Source organism: Engystomops pustulosus, chromosome 5 (assembly GCF_040894005.1).
Source record: "Engystomops pustulosus chromosome 5, aEngPut4.maternal, whole genome shotgun sequence".
Classification (NCBI taxonomy): domain Eukaryota; kingdom Metazoa; phylum Chordata; class Amphibia; order Anura; family Leptodactylidae; genus Engystomops; species Engystomops pustulosus.
In genome coordinates this window covers 132004719-132025121 of record NC_092415.1, presented here as the reverse complement: position 1 = coordinate 132025121, position 20403 = coordinate 132004719, and the positions used below count along the sequence as shown (strand labels likewise).

At 37.4% G+C, this 20403-nt stretch overlaps 1 protein-coding gene and 1 long non-coding RNA gene across 2 annotated transcripts in view; one reads left to right on the top strand and one right to left on the bottom strand.

The window, feature by feature from the left end:
- Positions 1-20403, top strand: part of SLC6A19 (solute carrier family 6 member 19) — an 85756-nt gene that overhangs the window by 34989 nt on the left and 30364 nt on the right. The window contains exons 4-7 of the mRNA XM_072153068.1: positions 8933-9073; positions 10091-10228; positions 12571-12752; positions 16433-16543. Of these exons, the coding sequence (XP_072009169.1) occupies positions 8933-9073; positions 10091-10228; positions 12571-12752; positions 16433-16543 (572 nt within the window). The remainder of the gene's footprint in view (positions 1-8932; positions 9074-10090; positions 10229-12570; positions 12753-16432; positions 16544-20403) is intronic.
- LOC140133210 (uncharacterized) overlaps positions 1895-20403 on the bottom strand; it is a 50263-nt gene continuing 31754 nt past the window's right edge. Inside the window, exon 4 of the long non-coding RNA XR_011855847.1 lies at positions 1895-1942. This is a non-coding gene — a long non-coding RNA (uncharacterized lncRNA). The remainder of the gene's footprint in view (positions 1943-20403) is intronic.

The following is a 20403-nucleotide window of genomic DNA, read 5'->3' as shown; positions in this document are numbered from 1 at the left end:
AATGAATGAATAGTTTATAATTCATAAAAATGGTTGATCTGTTTATAGAACAGTTTGCAGAACTGAACATCCAGAATGCTAAACTTAGCATCAATGGCAAATTGTATGTGCTATTTGTGGGCAAGTTTTAAGTATAAAATTTTATGTACCTAGTGGCTGAGCGGGTAAAAGAACCAAATATTCCAGCACAGTCTTCAGTGGGTAAAAACATGAATTCTTCTTTATTAAACACTTCAATAAAAATGTATCCAATAGCATACAGCATAGATGGTGGAGAGTGCAACGGAGTGGTGAGTGTATCTAGGGTGTTTTTTGGTTGGCTGGGCCAACCAAAAAAATTTACTGTATACAGTATGTGGTCATGGATTTTTGAATTAAAAAAATACTATACAGATGGTATTTTACACCATATAGATTAGCCTGAATGTATCCTCAGACATCAAACCTTTGTTGGAAATACAATAGTGACGTAGAATCTTTATTACATATTTGGGGGAAATGTAAACCAATGAAAGATCTTTGGAACATTGTGCACAGAAAATATAAACAATTATCCCATACACCATACCATGGGACTCAGCTATTGCTTTGTTATCATTGGGTCTAGAAGACAGTCCTCAACAAGAAAGTTGATAAAAAAAAGAATTAAAACTCATCTTGCCAACTATACATTCATCAGATAATAAATGTTGTTCATAATAAATATGAAATGGAGATTCTAATTGCAGCAATGAAGCTTATAGAACCTCATTTGCTGAAAAGTGGGCAGCAAATAGAAAAAGTGAAACAAGAAAAATTTCAGTTGGCCAATGCTATTTAATTCCGCTGTCTGTTTAGTAAAAATTTGTATGTTCCAACATGTATAAATACATCATATATAAAGCTCTGTAACATCCAATATGCAGGTATTATTAATATTTACTTATAGAGCATCATTAATTCTGTGGTGCTGTACAATCAATAAGGAGTTCACAGGCATTACATGCACTGTTTGTTGTAAAAAAAATTGGTGAAAAAGTCACAATTATTTGGCAGAAATATTTAAAGGTGTCAAAAAAGGCCAAATATAAAAGACAAAAAAGTGAAAACAACACTAAATGACCTCCCCAAAGAACACCTAAATAATACTTTTGAGAACATTTATTATCATCTTCAGGTTTTTTGAGTGTGTTTGGAGAATGTTTGGTACGTGGTTTACTTTTGTCATATGATGTGTTAAGGTCTGAAGTGGATTTGCAACTTTCTAAACTGAAAAGAGTAGCAAAAAAGTCACAAAAAGAGTCTCAACCTATCCCTAGGTTTGTCTTATGTATGTATTATGTATGACTTACATTTATCTTGTCCTTGGCAGTGCGGTCAGCCCATGAAACAGGCTCTGCACATTCTGTGATCTTAGGCTTATCATGCCGAGTGTGAAGCTGACCTGAATGTGCAATTGATGCCAAATGACTGATGCAAAGGCTTACACTTCAATACTGAAGTGCAATAAGTTACTTATTTTAACCATTAACACATTGGGCCACATTTATCAAAAGTAGTGCAAACTGCACAAGTTCCCTGTAGAGTCCTCAATGTGCGCCAAATTAATAAAAAGACGCAAGGTTTCATTAATCTGGCGCACCCTACACAGCTTGGGTAGTGTGTACCAACTTTTTATTGGGACACCTTTAACAGAGAGTGTACAACACCATTCTGTCAAGTCTGCACTGGAATGCCCCTTTTTGTGCAGAATATTGTGGCGTGTCAGTTATAGTGCAGCCGCAACACAATACTGGCACTGACACTTTATAAATACATTCTTTCAGTGCAAAGTCAGACAGCAAACTAGTACAAACACTTTAAAAAAGGTGGGCAATATGACAACATACATGACATAATACCTTTAAAGGGGTTTTCTCACCAAACAAGTTAGGTCCACTAAGGATAAAGTACTCTTGGAGATCTAAAAAGAAGTAAAAAAAATAAAAAATAAAAATCTTAAAAATTCCCTGTTCCCTAGAACTAATATAAAAATAAACTATAAAAATCATAAACAAGTTTGGTGTCACCACATCCCAAAAGCCTAAACTATTAAAATTTTAAAACAGATATTCTCAGTGGTAAATCCCATTTCCGAAATGCACAGGTTCACCATTTTGCAACACACAAAAATTTTTATAAAACATGATCAAAAAGTCATACCGTCTTGAAATGGTAGCATTATCATTAAATCCCACAAAAAAATTACACTTTACACAGCTCCGTATGCCGAAGTTTGAAAAAGTTATTGGTATCAAAACAGGGCAAAATAAAGAAGAACATTTCTTTTGTACAAAAGAAATTAAGCTTTTAAAATCTATTAAAACATCATATAACCTATATTAATTTGGTATTCCTGTGATCATAACTACCCAAAGAATGAAGCAGAGGTGCATTTGGAGGACCAAGTGAAAGCCATAAAAACGCTGTCTGCAAGAAAATTATGCATATGCGTGTTTTCTACAATGTCATTGCATTTGGAATTTGTTTCCAGCTTTCCAGTAACCGGCATAGAATATGAAATGCTGTCACTAGGAAGTACAATTTGTTAGGCAGAAAACAAGCCATCATACAGCTCTGTAAATGGAAAAATAAAAAAGTTATGGGTTTTTAAAGGCCTTTTATTAAAAGGTTAAGAATTTATGAGGGAACCAGAGTTCTTAGAGCCTTACAAATACATGGGAAGAACAAACAAATTTGGGCCCATGATTAGACATAAATCCAAAATCAGCACAAGGTAACTTGGCTAACTGCTCAGAACCTGAAAGCCTGAGATCCACCGTAGCACTTGTAATAACAATTGTTCAATAGTAGCATTCATATTTTATGTAAGGAAACAAACTGCCATAAAGACTTGCAATGCTAAGGATATTGTAATTCTCTCATGATCTGCTTCTCAACTACATAAGGTTCATTAACTGCATAGTGTAACATGTGAAGAATTGGTGGCTGTGCATACTAATCAGTGCGGGTAATAGATGTCAGACTCATGGCCGGCGCTATGGGTAGGCAAAGTGGGCAATTGCCCAGGGCCCCCTGAAAGGGGAGAATCTCTTCTTCCAAATGTATCTTGAATTTTATATATAAAAATCACTTCAGATGGCAGTTTAACAGTTAATATCTCAGTTTTCCTGACACTTATGGATATAAAAGGGGAGACTCTCCTCTTTCTTAGGAAAAAAAGAAGTGAGGTTCTATGTGTCACAGATCCAGAGATACAGCCCCCTGAAGTGTACCCCCTCCAGATTCTTAGACATCAGGCTGCAGGGAGAATTTGCTGGACACAGGAGCTGCTGCACCTCACAGATAATGGAAATATTCACTTTATATGTTACTACATTGTGATAAAGAATAATTTCAACTAATATTCATGTTTTCAACCCTTCTCTATGCAGAACTATCTAAGAACACACTTTCTCTCTTATTGCGTTTTATTTCATGATAGGTTTTTTTTTTTTTTGCGAAAATTGACTGATATGATGAACATTCGATCCTCTTCGCCTAATGTCGCTATTATACTGTATATTAACACTGCGACCCAGAACATGTCCATAAAGTTATATGTAACACCAAAAACACACACATGTTCTGGAATAAAGTATGCATTTCACACCATCCTCCATTATTTACACCTATGTTATAAGGTTCTCACTCAAATTCTTATGAAGCACGGAGGGATCTGTTATTGGCGGCTAATACAATGGCGCACATCTATTAGGTTATGGATATATAGTAATTTATTTGTGTTACTATTGTGTAAGGAGCATGCAGCATATTTTGGTGAATATACACATGTGGGGTCTGTATGATCTCCTCACATATTACTGTTTTAAGAAAGTATATTTTCTTTATATAAGTATCTGGATTTGAACATATTTTGGAGGCAATTTTGCTTGTTAATTGCCAAATGCATCGCCTGGTTGTCTGCTTTCAAAATGATATAGGTTTTATGGCGCCTTTACTTTTTATTCTGTTTTATTGGTATATTTTGCAGGTTGTGACTGTCTTAAAATTTCTAGCTGAAAAGCAGATATTTAGTTATTTCAGTCTTAGTGATATTATGATAATTTAGTCATGTGAACGTATCAATATGAGGCATTTGTGAACTCTACACATGTCCATCTATTAAATTTAGGAGATGTGAAGGTAAATATTTTTTTGTTTGGAGCACATTTTTTGCCATCCATGTCAATTTTAAGTATTTTTTATAAAATGTTTCAGTTTGAATCAAAATCAAAAATGGGGCAAGTGTCTGCTTTCAGAAAATATGTGGTTTGTTGGGTTTACTTTAATTCTTTTTGCTGTAATTTCGATTTTATTTTTAAACGTCAAAATTGTAAAAATTGCTCTAGCCAATAACGCGACAAAATATCCAGGAATGCCTGGAAGTGAAAGGGTTAATACCCCTTGGTTGATTTCCTGGGTGAAGATGCTTATCATCTCTCTCCTGTCTGTATATCTATCTATCTAGTTATCTATCTCACATAACCTGACCATTTATATATCTCACTTTTTCTCTATTTATTAATCAATCTTCAATTTCTCTTCTACTGCATTTATCTCTCTTATCTATCTACTGTATATATTATCTACTTTATAGTTCTGCATCTAGAAATCTATCATATTTAACTATCATAATAGTTATAAATAATAATTCTTTATTTATATAGCGCACCAAATTCTGCAGCGCTGCACAGAGCTGCCAGATCAGTCCCTGTCCCCATAGGGCTCACAATCTATTCCACCTAAAAGTAATTTTTTGGAGTGTGGGAGGAAACCAGAGGACCAGGAGGAAACCCAGGCAAACTTAGAGAGAACATACAAACTCTTTGCAGATGTATACCAGCCCTGCAGGGCTGTAGTACTAATCACTGAGCCACTATGCTGCCCATCAATCTCCCTATCATCTATCTCCTATAAAATTCTCCCATATTACAGTTTGTTTTACCATACTAAAGGGAGCCTCTTACTGACTGTGACCGGTCATAAAATAGTTTTATTTTGGGGCCCCACTTTTAGTTTTGCCCAGGGCCCCACTTTGTCTAGAACCGGCCCTGGTCAGACTTCATATCCAGTCATACAAGTTTACTTCTAGTCATGAGGCAACATGTGGCAATATTTTTATATTCTTATCCTATATGGTATGTTTTAATGTACTGTAGAATGAATTGTGACTTATTAGTCACATTATTAAAATTATTAAGATGTATATGTAATACACCTTTACATTCCATCTAAATACACCACTGTACTCCGTTAATTAACTTTTCTTGCTTTGTAATGCACTGTATTACACACCAAATAATAAATGAAATATGCCACAAAACATGCCACAATATAGATCTTAAGTCATACAAGTATTTTATTGAGCAAAAAAAAATAATCCACAACTCACATAACTGAAACATTTTAGACACCTATTTTATATAATAAACTCCAAAAATTCTGGCTGTTAAACCTGTAATTTATGTGTATATAGACCTGGAGAAGTGCCAGAAAGTATGAAAACCTGTAGAGTCCTAGGGAACAAACAAAAGGTGAAAAAATCTCTAAAACTTAACTTATGGTAAAATTAAAAATACCATTTCAAAGCCACATATATAAAATTATTACCATATACAAAACTGAAATAATGTTTTCAATATTGATATTGTAAATCCGAATTAAGGTAACCATTTCAATATAACCGGTCTGTAGAGCTTGACAGGAATCGGGGATTGGAGCTGGTCCAGGAGAAACAACAACATGGTATCCAGGTCAGGAATAGACAAGGGTGGTCCCAAAGCTGTCCCTGTGTGATACTAGGATCCCCCGGTATGCCCCTAGACTGAATCCCGATGTGTTTCCAGGACTATTGTAATAGGCCTTACATCGGGGATCCCAGTTGAAAGGCCCATTGCTACCTGAAAGTCCTATTGTTACCTGTGCTTGTTTCCTCAGGAGTCACCACCTATGGAAATTAGTGGGCCACAAGCAACTTCACACAGCCTGTTTGCACGTTCATGTACATGTGGCCTTAACACAATGTAAACGCTTTATGTGAACATGACTTAATGCACATATATAAATACATCCTGTACATATGACACACCATAATGCACACACTCACGCATACATGCAACAGATAGGACTAAGATGAGCAAACCCGGAATGCAGTATCCAATTCTCTGCCTACAACAAGCATTTCCTCTGTAGGCAAGCCTATGATTGTCATGTTTGACATGTGACTGTGTAATATAATATAATATAATAGCAGGGTTCACATGTTCAGATGCCTTTACACATCAGGTAACACCTAGGGAGAGGTTGCTGCTCGTCGTAGGGTCAGATAGGCAGGATGGGAACAACGGGGCAGTAAAACAAACCCAGTAATTGCCTTGTTCAGGACACTAAGATGTATAGAGGAGGCTCCTGTTAGGGACAGGTGAAATCTCAAATAATTGCCCTCATTAGGGCAATCTGAAGAACTGAATTACGCTAATCATAGACAGCTACACTACAGGGATATTCTTACTGATTATAGAGAATTATACAACAGTACTTGCAAAGACAGGAATATAAGCATTTACTGCATCACCCAGCAAGATTTTGAAGGTCCTGTTTCAGCTCCAGAAAAATAATCATCATGAATTATACCTGATAGGTGGATCATAAATTTCTCTTGTCCTTTGATAGCACACACCGATACATAGATTATACAAGTTGTCTGTGAATAGCGTACACTGATACATAGATAATGTAAGTGCTGTTGTCCATTAATAGCACACACTGATACATACGGTAGGTCATAAAAGTTCTATTGTCCGCGAATAGCGTGCACTAATATGTGGATCATCAAGAGTGCATACTGATACATGGATCCTAAAAGTTCTGTTGTCCCTTAACGCCAAAGCCACTTTTCACCTTCCTGACATGGCTCATTTTTTCAAATCTAAGTGGCTATAACTGTGGAAAACTTTAACATATCATGGTGGTTTTGAGACAGTTTTCTCGTGAGACATTGTACTTCTTGTTAGTTTAAAAATGTTAATAATCTGTTTTGTGTATTTATGAAAACAATTGATATTTGTTGAAATTTGGAAAAATTCTTAACTTTTGAAATTCAAATTTTTTTTGTCCAATAATTTTTGGATGTTATGAGGCTTAGAAGTTGTGATTTTTCACATTTTCATAAAAAAATATAAAAATATGCTTTTGAGGGACCTGCTCAACTTTCAAGCCACTTTGACGAGCCTAAATAATAGTAATACACCATACTGTAGCATTGCAGTACGTGGTAGGATCAATGTGCAAATGCATTTTTTTCACTGATTTCAATGCATTTGGGATTTTTTTTTTCAGTTTTCCAGTTCAAGGCATGGAATTATAAATACCATCATTAGGAGGTGCAATTTGTTTTGCAGAAATAAGCCCTTGTACAGCTCTGTATACAAAAAGTGTGAAAGTTATAGACTTTTGAAGCAGGGGAGCAAAAAATAAACTCAAAAAGGGTGCGTCCTTGAGGGGCTAAGAACCATAGTGAGACAAAATTTAGCTGTTTGCAATAGGTGTCCTTATATCATGCAGAAACTAATGGAAATAGTTTAAAACCAAGCTTTAGTAATGCAAGAGCTGTATGTAGTGAAAGGGAAACATGAGTTAAGCTAGAAACAGGCTAGACCCCTTGACAAAGTCCTGTTGGACAAAACACGTGTCGGGGAGGTGCTGGACAGCGTCTCTCTCCATTTGCCTTATTACACCTTATTCATTAATTATACTCTGTTACTTTACATCTTATGTGCGTCCTATATATTTATCTGTTTGTTTATTGTGATCGCCCATGATGTATTGCAGTTTTTGGCTGTGCACTAAGCACTTTATAATTCCTATGCTTTGATGCCTTTTTGTGCTTGCTGCCTGGCACATATATGGTTTTGCCATGTAACTACCCTGGTTGTTCATATGTTCTATTTTTAAGTAATCTCAATAAATTTTGTATTTTTAGTATTACATTGCTCAATGTTTCTTTATTGGTACTGTAAGCTAGAAACAAGTCTGCTACTCTTTTCAGAATTTTTTGTTCAATAGGGCATTCCCAAAAGATATGAAAAATTGTGCCTTTGTGTCCACAATTTCTAGAGCATATATCTGAAGATTCAAGAAACATTTGTGACCAATGAGCTGGGGAATAGTGCCCACTATTTTGCTTCCTTCCATTGTTTTGTAGAAAAATCTAAGTCTTGTTCCCATTTAAGTAAATGAGCCAACTTGAAGGGTCCTCCTCCCTCTAACAGTAGATCATAAAATGTTCTAGAAGAGCACAAGGTACAGTTCCTAGGATTGTACAAAATGTTGTGAAGGGGGGATGGTAGAGTAGCCCTAAATATCGTAGAAGTGTTTGCTGTATAAGATGATCAGGTTAGTTTAAGGTTTTTTGATAGTGGAGAGTGACATAACTTTCCCCTCTCAGAGGGTCTCATGTATGAATGAAATCATGTGTGTTCACGAAAGGACTTTCTTTTGAAATTCCTTTGTATCTCTAGATAATTTGAAGCTTAGCTTCCTAATATTGATTATGGCTTTGTATTCTGACTTTGTGCCGTATTTGTGACCTGGACCACTGACTATGCCATTGTGTTTTCCATGTGTTTGTCTTGTTTTCCAAGGAAGGATTGTCTTTGTGGTTGTCCAGTATTGCTTAGGATATTCAGAGGCAATTAGACATGTGACAGTTTGGGAGCCTCAGTTTAGGGCTCATGCCTTTCTCCCCGGAATCTCAGTCCTATTATAAAATATACAGGCACTTTGCTAATCATACTTTTTTAGTACTACATATTATGAACGTCTAAAATTTAGACCAGGAAAACCTTCAACAAGGTATAGCTGAGAATGTTGCTCTGATCATGTTTGAACATTTTGTTTCTTTTTCTTATAGGAGCATTCATGATCCCTTTCCTTATATTGTTGGTGTTAGAAGGCATACCACTACTTCACCTTGAATTTGCCATTGGACAGCGACTGAGAAAAGGAAGTGTAGGAGTATGGAGTTCCATTCACCCAACCCTAAAAGGAGTTGGTAAGTTTATTTGAAGCAATACCAAGCAAAATACCTTAATCAATATTCTACTTTATAAAATAATATCTGGTATAATTTCTAATAGTATGGAATTATGTAATTATCTGATTTTATAATCAGTAGAATCAGAAATATGTATTACTCAAAATATAAATGAATATTGCGGATAGATCACATACTGTCCTTGCTACATTTACAGCTTTCTTATGATGACTTGCATGAGCAAGTCCATGTAGCAAGTGCAGAGTATGAGAGATATTCACTTCCCTTCAGCACACCATCCTCACTGTTAGATTTACTGGGGCACTGGGAGATAACGAAAGGTAAAAAACATGGGTGTCTTTAAGTATGTAAAGTCATATTACTTTTAAATGTACATTACTTGTATCAGGGCCCAACAGCAAACACAAGAGTCAAAGCCAAAATTTCTGTGTAACCCCAGGCTAAATTGTTTTTGTAAAACTAATTAGTTATTAATTACATATTGCCTGGTAGCTTAGCATAGGCAACAGGCAATATGTGACTTATATGTTATAAAACTTCTGTAAAACAATATTTAATAGCTTGATGCCAATTAACATTTTGTGAGTCAGAGGTTCATTGAAACATGTGCCATGGGACTTTTCCAAAAAAATATACTTTGTACTTTCTTTAACAGCTTTGCAATGTGAATGGGAGCGGCAGTGAGAGCAGTACCTGGTACAGCTTATGGCAGTGTGCCTGCATAAAAAAATGAATGGTCTGTCTAATTTAACAGTCAACTAGGAAATAGGCCATCAATTATAAAGAACCAGAAAACCCCTTATAAAGCATTTCACATACCAACAAAAATTTACTTTTGGCACTTGGGTATGTCATCTTTGTTTTGGGGATGCAGTATTTTTGACCATGCAAATGGAAAAACATTCTTACTTCAAAGACACTGGAATTCCTGTAGGCTTGCTAAAATATTTTAGTTTTATTTCCGATGAATACTAACTTTATTGTAAAAGATTTAACACTTATTTAAATTTTTAGGTGTGGCATCAATGTTGGTATCTTTCCTTGTTGGCTTGTATTATAACACCATTATTGCATGGGTCATGTGGTACTTTTTCAACTCCTTCCAAGAACCTTTGCCATGGAGTGAATGTCCATTAAATAAAAACCTAACAGGTAAAACACAAATTCTTTATGTATTTAGTTATATGTAGTTTTTTTAGTTCAAAATTTAGACATTTATTTACACGTACAGTGTATGTTACATGTACAGTGTATGTTCACAACTGTGCCCATTTAAAATTGTGGGAAGGGGCTTATGTACTGCCCCAGTAGCCATAGTAGCTGTTACGGGGCCTGGCCAGGCACCAGAGCTTGCACACAATCAAAAGGATGGGTTGCATAATATGCGATGATGCACAACACATCCTCCATTCTTTGATAATGTGGGAAGCCTTGTGCCTGACCCTCTACAAAATAGTATTTTGAGCAGTGTGCTCAGTAAATAAATGCCAGTGGAGGGGAAGTGGCAAAGGATGGCTACACAGCAGAACCAAGAAGATTCCTCTAAGGTCCAGCCACCTGCCTCCTTGTTAGCATCATGTCAGGTATAATGGGTGGGATATAAAACGAGCAACTCAGCAGATACTCTTTCAATAATTCATGGTTATGGTGAAGGGGGCCCCATTCAGAAGTCTGGTGGCCCAGTTACACCCTTGGTTGGAAGTAAAAAAGTTGAGTATACAAGACTTTTTCAGCCAGCAAAGTGATGGATAAGTTAACACAGCACCAGTGATCCCTCAGTGATCTTAGGTTTGAATTAAGGAAGAGAATAATCTCTCACTCAGGTCTATAGGACTTCTCCCGAGCAGCATCAATTCTCTGGAATGCCCTACCCAGGTCTAATACCCAACCTCCAAAGCTTCAAACACCTGCTAAAAACGTTAACTCTTTCTTTATTAACCAATTCCGGGTACCCCCTCCCCCCGTCTGTTATCTGGCAAATTCCAGATACCAAGCCACAGGCTTCTCTGCAGTCCCATTGACTTTGGACTTTGTGGCAGATGGCTGGTTTAAGAAGAAGCATTTTTATTTATTAAATTATTTTTATTCCATTTCCTTATAAAGGATGGCCGGACCATTATATAATCTTATATCTCTTGTGTCACCTGGTTTACCCTCATAGCCTATAAGCTCTTGGGAGCAGGACCCTCATTCTGATTGTTGATTTTATTTCTATATGTTCCCCAGAAATCTACTGAATTTGATGGCGCTATATAAATAAAGATTATTATTTTTATAGCAGATATCAGATAGGCTGCATTATAGTTAATGGAGTTCCGTCAGAATTCTTTATGTTATTTCAGGGAAGTGACACACCTAGAAATTTTACTTGGCTGATCCAGGACCTTTCCAGGAAAATCAGCAGCTTTTTTTTTTAAAGTTCCTCATACATTTAGAATCTTAGGGAACACTAGTCCCCTAAGCTCAATTAATAGGATCAAGCATGATGATATCCATTATGCCTGACTCTTTTTCTCCCCCAATTTCTAATGATATTTAGACCCATATCCATATAAGCGTGAGTAAAGACCCAGTTTGTGGCCCTTCATTGTAAGGATATATCGAATACCCAAAGTACAATTACAACGGAGGGCTAGTATGTACTTACATTGGAATACATTGTCCTGTTCTTCCCTTCACTGATGAAATCCAGAGGAGGAGCGAACATCATCAGCAGCCAGTGATTGTCTGCTTCCGACGTTCAGGGTGTTTCACCCAATTGTCTCAGTTGAGCATATATGTTGCTCAGCAGGAAGATACAGCATGGAAAGATACACTTTACAGGATATATCGATTCTTGGTTTCCCTACAATGTATACTGTGCAGATGGAGGTAAAAAGTATTCCTCTGTCTGCCAGTATATGTCTATGTTTACATTCAGAGATGAGGCATAAATATAGAGCAGGTGCCCTATTTGCCGATACTGTGGTGCAGCCACCCAGCTCATCCCCATCAATACTCGGATAAAATGTGCTGCACACGTTGCCAAGTTTGCGGCCCGTTTTTACATGAAACTTTTAGCAATTTGCATTTTATTGCATGAAACACGTATTAAAAAGGTGATTCTGTGTCTCACAGTTGAAGTGTACCTACGATAAAAATTACAGATTTCTTTATTCTTTGTAGGTAGGAAATCAACACTGTATAAAATACCTATTTCTCTGTACTGTAGGGCACAAATACTAAAATATATGAGAATAAGAAATAAACAATATAGTAAAAGATATATAAAAAAAAATTATATATAAAATGACCATGCAATTTTAAAGCATGATAAACAGAAGCAAGTACAGCCACAAGGTGGCAAACTACCCAAACTTTCCAAATAAGTATCCTCACAATCTCTAGGATTTTGTTTGCTTCTTGAGAACAACATTGTAGTATAACATATACACAATGATATACATAGCAGTGTTATCAGTGTCCTAAAATATTCTTTATTTTTATAAATTTAGGTGTGGAAACGGAGTGTGCCAAAAGCTCTCCTGTGGACTACTTTTGGTATAGAGAAACTCTAAATACCTCAACATCCATTGACAAGTCAGGCAGCCTTCAGTGGTGGCTGGTGCTCAGTTTGGCTTGTGCATGGGGAGTGCTATATGTGTGCACCATCAGAGGAATAGAAACAACAGGAAAGGTATTCTATTTGTTATAACAGTAAACAAAATATACAGTTATAAATTACTTAATGCTAATGAAGCCAGGCTCTTGGTTAAAAATATCATTACTTTCTTTAGCGCTCAAACCATGAACCTTACCTATTTTAATTTAGCACCAAAAAATTTAACAAAATAAACCACCCAGAAATTCAAATTACAAATAGCAATGTAAATTCTTTAATAAAGCATAGTAAAATTACATGATAACCAATAATAAAGTGTGGACCACCACTGGAGGAATTAAAAGATTAGGGGTCATTTACTAAGGGCACGAATCACATTTTTCCGTCAAGTTACCCGAATATTAACGTTTTGCGGCGATTTTCCCTGAATTGCCCCGGAAATCGGGGGCATGGCCGTAAGAAAACCCGACGGATTCTGAAAAACCGTCGCTTGACACGCGCTTACCTACACCCACGATAGCTTGGTGAACTCCAGTGAACTCCGACGGATTTCCGCGCAGCAGCGACACCTAGTGGACATCGGGCGCACTACCTTAGTGAATCCCGGCCGGACCTGAATCCTCCACAGAGAACGCGTCGCTGGATCGCGACAGGACTGGGTAAGTAAATCTGCCCCATTGTGTATGTCCTTAAATAGCCACTCAAGACAGAAGGTAGTTAATACAGTACATGTACAGATATAGGTATATAGGATGTGTTTGTTTAAAAGGTAACAAAAGTCAAAGGAGATGAGGTAATGGAGGAAACACACCTATAATCATAGTACAACATATATTTCAAAGACAGGCAGCATATGCAAAAAAAAAACATACCCCAAGGTATCAAAATTGTAGAAAATCACAAAAAATGGCAGAACTTAAACATTTGAAGATGAACATGTTTCCAGCTACATTTGAAGGCTTAAAGGGGTATACTCAACTGGGCATTCACTTTTCATTTAATTCATTTACCAAATACAAAAATTTTTCCAATTGCATGTTATTAAGAAAAAAATCGTCTCATAAATGTAACCAAGTTGTCCCATAGAAACAAGGTAGCTGTCCCTGGATACGACCACCTCCACACTCTGGCAGCAGTGACCAGACATGTGCTATTGATGCCCTTACAACCACCTGGATTCAGCGTTCATTACCACAATTTGTTTCTATGTGCAATTGTTCCAGCAGCGGTGGTCATATCCGGGGACAACAATCTCATTTCTAAAGGACAACATTTATGGGAAATTATATTTACACAGCTCCATTTTTTTTAATAATATCCAATTGAAGAAATGTGTCTATAAGCCATGTGAATTGAATGTAATGTAGATGCCCAGATGAGAATACCCTTTTAAATCCTCTAATGGGGTACATATAAAGAAAAAACACACGTAAAATTTTTTTACAAATATTTAGGAAAAGTCATTCACATTTCCCAATATAATTTTTAAAAAATCCCTCACTACACCACAAAAAACAGTGCCATAGTTGCTGTGTTTGCCAGTGACTATACTTATTATACATAAAAACAACCAAAATAAAATAGGTAATTCATTAATAAATAATAATTGAATAATGAAAAATTGTAATAATAATCTTTATTTATATAGCCTCATCATATTCCGTAGAACTTTACAAAACAAAGGTAGCAAACAAAAAAAAGTTATGGCCCTTATACCGCTACATATGAAAATTCTCTAAAAATGCCTCAGTCTTTAAAGCCTTTTCAAGTTGCGTCATTAAGTGGTTAAGAAAAGCTCTAGTTCTTAGGAGCCAAAATGTAGCTGGACACATGTTGTGGTAATAAAGCACATATTCTCTTTTTTCAAATGTTGTGATTTTTGTGATAATGCATCTATACATTATATATATATATTTTACACTTACTGGCCACTTTATTAGGTACACCATGCTAGTAACGGGTTGGACCCCCTTTTGCCTTCAGAACTGCCTCAATTCTTCGTGGCATAGATTCAACAAGGTGCTGGAAGCATTCCTCAGAGTTTTTGGTCCATATTGACATGATGGCATCACACAGTTGCCGCAGATTTGTCGGCTGCACATCCATGATGCGAATCTCCCGTTCCACCACATCCCAAAGATGCTCTATTGGATTGAGTTCTGGTGACTGTTGAGGCCATTTGAGTACAGTGAACTCATTGTCATGTTCAAGAAACCAGTCTGAGATGATTCCAGCTTTATGACATGGCACATTATCCTGCTGAAAGTAGCCATCAGATGTTGGGTACATTGTGGTCATAAAAGGATGGACATGGTCAACAACAATAAACTCAGGTAGGCTGTGGCGTTGCAACAATGCTCAATTGGTACTAAGGGGCCCAAAGAGTGCCAAGAAAATATTCCCCACACCATGACACCACCACCACCAGCCTGAACCGTTGATACAAGGCAGGATGGATCCATGCTTTCATGTTGTTGACGCCAAATTCTGACCCTACCATCTGAATGTCTCAGCAGAAATCGAGACTCATCAGACCAGGCAATGTTTTTCCAATCTTCTACTGTCCAATTTCGATGAGCTTGTGCAAATTGTAGCCTCTGTAGCCTCAGTTTCCTGTTCTTAGCTGAAAGGAGTGGCACCCGGTGTGGTCTTCTGCTGTTGTAGCCAATCTGCCTCAAAGTTCGAAGTACTGTGCGTTCAGAGATGCTCTTCTGCCTACCTTGGTTGTAACGGGTGGCGATTTGAGTCACTGTTGCCTTTCTATCAGCTCAAACCAGTCTGCCCATTCTCCTCTGACCTCTGGCATCAACAAGGCATTTTCCGCCCACAGAACTGCCGCTCACTGGATGTTTTTTCTTTTTCGGACCATTCTCTATAAACCCTAGAGATGGTTGTGCGTGAAAATCCCAGTAGATCAGCAGTTTCTGAAATACTCAGGCCAGCCCTTCTGGCACCAACAACCATGCCACGTTCAAAGGCACTCAAATCACCTTTCTTCCCCATACTGATGCTCGGTTTGAACTGCAGGAGATTGTCTTGACCATGTCTACATGCCTAAATGCACTGAGTTGCCGCCATGTGATTGGCTGATTAGAAATTAAGTGTTAACGAGCAGTTGGACAGGTATATATATATATTCCTCTCAATAATACATTTATATACACAGACCCCTCATAATACATTTGGGATTAGTTGCAGGCATGTCATGTGTTTTCAATACGGATTAATTTAGGAAAGCTTTAAATAGGCTTATAAATGAAAGTCAAAATGAAGACAAACATTTTGCATAGAGCTTGCCATTGGTCCTAGTTATAGTTTGTAATAAAAAAATAATATTGCAATTGGAAAATACAGAAGCGATGTCCGCCAAGTAATAGCAGTTTAGACCAGGTCTGTCCTGCCCAGCATTTTAGCTACAGTCTCCAACAGTTTTCTGGCAAAGACTACGGTTAATGTGACAGCTCCATCTCCTGCCTTTCTTGCTACTCACCCCGTCACACCCAAAGTGGCATACACAGGGGAAATCCACCAAAACGTGTAAAAATGAGGCTTGTAACATGCAGCGAAGGCATAATGATGCTTATAACAGCATTTAATGCACTTTTAAATAGGAGTTAAAAGACTTAAACAATTTGCAAATTTGCAAAGAGCTTGCCATTGGCCCTGTTTAGGGTTTGAAGTAAAGGAAAATAAAAACACAATAGCAATACCATATTGATTGCCCTTTTTTTAACCTCATTTATCTTCTTTTGCAGGCTGTGTATGTAACCTCAACACTACCATATGTGGTCCTCACAATATTCCTTATAAGAGGACTAACATTGAAAGGTTCAGTAAGCGGAATTGTGTATTTGTTTACTCCAGATGTAAGTTCATGCACTTTACAGTTAAAAATAGAAAAAAATGTGGTTACTGTTTTATATATGATCAGTACTTTACATATCAAGAAAATGGCGTTGAACTTTTAACCCCTTCACGCACCACAACGTACGATCATATTGTGGTGCTATGGGGGGTGTATAGAGAGCTCAGAGAGCTAATAGAACTGACAAATGCCTCTAACTGCTGTGGTTGGTGCTGGCACAGATTGCTGCAGTCAATTTGGGCCATGGTCGAACGCGGGGTCTTGGATGGCCGATCGGCGCCCCCCTCCGTAATGTCATTGGAGAGAGGCAATTGGTTGTCAAACTATTGGTGATCAGGAGTAACTATATACTGCACTCAACCTGCCACACTAAAGAATAGAGGAGGTACAGTAGGTACGAAAAGTATTCAGACCCCTTTAAATTTTTATTTCATTGCAGTCAATTAGTAAGATCAATATTTTTTTTGCTCATTAATGTACACTCTGCACTCCACTTTGACAGAAAAAAAATCAGAAATGTAGATATTTTTGCTAATTTATAAAACAAGAAAAACAGAAATCTCACAGTCATAAGTATTCAGACCCTTTGCTGTGACTCATATTTAAATCACATGCTGTCCTTTTCTAAGATGGTTCTACTCCATCATTGGGGTCCATCTGTGATTAATTAAACTGAATGGATTTGATTAGGACCTCACAGCTCACAGTGCATGTCAGAAAACATGAGAATCATGAGGTCTAATTGAGGTCTAAGGAACTGCTTAGTTGTGGCAAGGCACAAATCTGGCCAAGGTTACAAAAGATTTTCTGCAGCACTTAAGGTTCCTAAGAGCATAGTGTTCTCCATAATCCTTAAATGGAAGAAGTTTTGGATGACCACAACTCTTCCTTAACCCAGACTACAACATTGTGTTAACAATATGTTAACATCATATTATAAACACATTTCTGTAAACACACTGTAACTTATGTTGTAAACTCAATATTAGCAAATTGTAAATGCAACTCAAATGCTGTGTGTGAATGCAGACCTCACGCCTCCCCACGCATTATAATCTGCTGGCAACATGTTGTAGGGAAACTCAGTGCTATTTAACCCTTTCCTGATCGCGAGTGTTAACCCCTTACATGCCGCGGTCAAGCAAGACCGTAAAATGTACGGGATTTCTGAAATAGATCGGACCCCCCCCTTCACTGATTACCGGGGGGATCCAATCCTCCCATGGCAGCCACGGTAATAGTCCCAACAACAATTACCTATACACATCTAATAAAGTACAAAAAACCCACTAAAATCACAAAAACCCACATATTTGGTATCACTGCATCCATAACAAAATGTACATTACATTTTCATCATAATAAATGGACCTGATTGCTGAATGCTGTAAAAAAAAATAAAAAAACTTGTCAAAAATGTACATTTTTCAACAATTCCCTTTACAAAAAAAGTTCTAAAAAATTATCCAAAAAAGTTACAAGCACCAAAATGGTACCACTTAAAAAGTGTCGATACTAAAACAAATGCAAATTTTTCTATTCTAGTTTTTTCTCCAGTAAATTTGGACAAATATAAATAAAATTATATAAATGTATCATTGTAATTTTAGTGATCTATAGAATAAAGATTACATATTATTTTTATGCTACAGTGAATGGCCCCACCAAAAAATACCAACAATCCAAAACAAGAATTGATGATTTAATTTTTCTCTGCACATTAAACAGTTAGTAAAATCTCAAGAGCAACTAAATGAACGTTTTCTTAATGGCATCTAATCTCACAGAAAATAAGCCCTTATTTGTCGAAAAATGAAAGAATGTATAGCTTGTAAACCCTGTGCTGTCATAGAACAGGGACAAGGAAGTTACTTGCCAACGTGGTTCAGACACATTGATCAGAGCTGTTCATGACGGCCATCATGCCTATTCTTGTGAAGGATTTCTTTCTGCCTCCCAGTTAATGATCACTGCTATTGGCTGGTAAATGAAGACTAGCCAATAGCAGCAATTTTACTTACGACGTCAGTAATACCGATCTCGTTGTGTGGAAACAAGGTGATTGGGGCAAGATAACGACTGTCCCTGACAGCCATCCATTTTGCTTTGTGGTCCAGATGGGTTTCGTTGCCCCATTCCCCCAATCCATGTTAGCTGCTATTGGCATCATGCCATCTCCCAGATAGCTTGAATTGATCAGTGCACCAACTGTACATCCACTGCTGGAGAAGGGTTACCACCTGTATTTGGATAACTTTTATACCAGCGTTCCGCTATTCCAATACCTCAGTTCCAGAGGTACTGTAGCGTGCGGCACTGTACAGAAAAAACAGAGAGGTCTCTCTGGATCCCGTGTTGGGCAGCCACTTGTAAAGAGAGGGGACATCAAGGCGCTCAGCAATCAGAACATGGTGTTGGTCAAGTATAAGGACAAATGGGATGTCCTTGTTCTGGCCACAATTCACGGGAACTCCAGCCCCCTCACCCCTGTACGATGTACCACCATTGCTGCCCCAAATCCAGACAGCATTGTGGCTTACAATAAACACATGGGTGAGTTTGATCTGTCATATTAGGTGCTGAAGCGCCCTACAGAAAATGAAAATATGGTACAAAACGCTGGCTGTGTACATTGTACAGATGATGCTGTACAACTCTTACATGCTGTTTCAGTGTGCAGACCATGCCGTATCATTTCTCATTTTCAAGAGGCGGTGATTAGGGTACTAATATTTGGACAAGATGGACAGGGCCCCTGTACCTCTGGATTAGATGTCCCGGTGAATTCCTCAAGTCTGCCTCTAAAGGAAGGACTCAGAAAAAGAGTCTGTTCCAAAAAGGGGGTTATCACGGACACTGTATACTACTGCGAGATTTCCACTAAAAACAAAATTTTAGTTCGTCCCCATATATTCCACCACCTTATATGCAACACATTTACAAGTTACGTCCAACCTTTAATGAATTCATTTCATTAACCCCTTAACGCTCTGCGCCGTAGCTCTATGGCGTAGAGGTACAGGGAATGTATGAAGAGGGCTCACGGGCTGTCACTTTTCAGGTTCTCCTCTGTTTTTTACCACTACGGCTCTCCAAATGACACATGTAAAGGATTTCTGTCAAAAATGACTTCTAAAAGGCCAAAAGTTATGAACACTTATAGTGGGTTAAGGGGTTAAAAATACCTTTTTTCTGTCCATAATTCTGTTATGCAAAAATTCCCAATTTAATCCATATGGTAATGAGGCAGCTGGTGCACCAAGATCATGTTATTAGCACTCTTTGCTATTCCTACCTGGAATACTTCTCTTACCAAATAGAAGTAGGAGATTTGTCTTGGAAGAAGAATTGGGTAACCATGCAAGAAGATTAAGCCAGGAATAGCCGTTCTCTAGGTGCTGTGGGCATGACATTGGTACACTAACTGCTTAATTAACACTTAATATTTTGGAAATTGTATAATAGGAACAAATGATAAAGGTATGATGATAATCACAGTACATTTATCTACAATTTATTTTTTTAAATCCCCGGGAATGTGGTAGTCTTCTTTTAAATTGTTAGAATTCATAAGTGTTTAAAAATGTTAGAACTCATAAAATATCTATATTCAAATACAGCACCCCAAAATCTGGCAATTCTGCTACAGGCAACGTCAGTCAATATTTTGGATGGTACCATGTTTTAGTTGTTTCAGGTGTTAGCAAACGTGCCCATTTACTTTTATGTGCTCATGCCCACTGCCACCATTCCACAGCCACAGATTATTGAGCAGGTCCCATCATTGCCTGTCTTTGTGGCTTGGGTCACAGGTCCATTGTTTTCAGCCTGCAAACTGCACATGTTTCACCACAAGTTCAT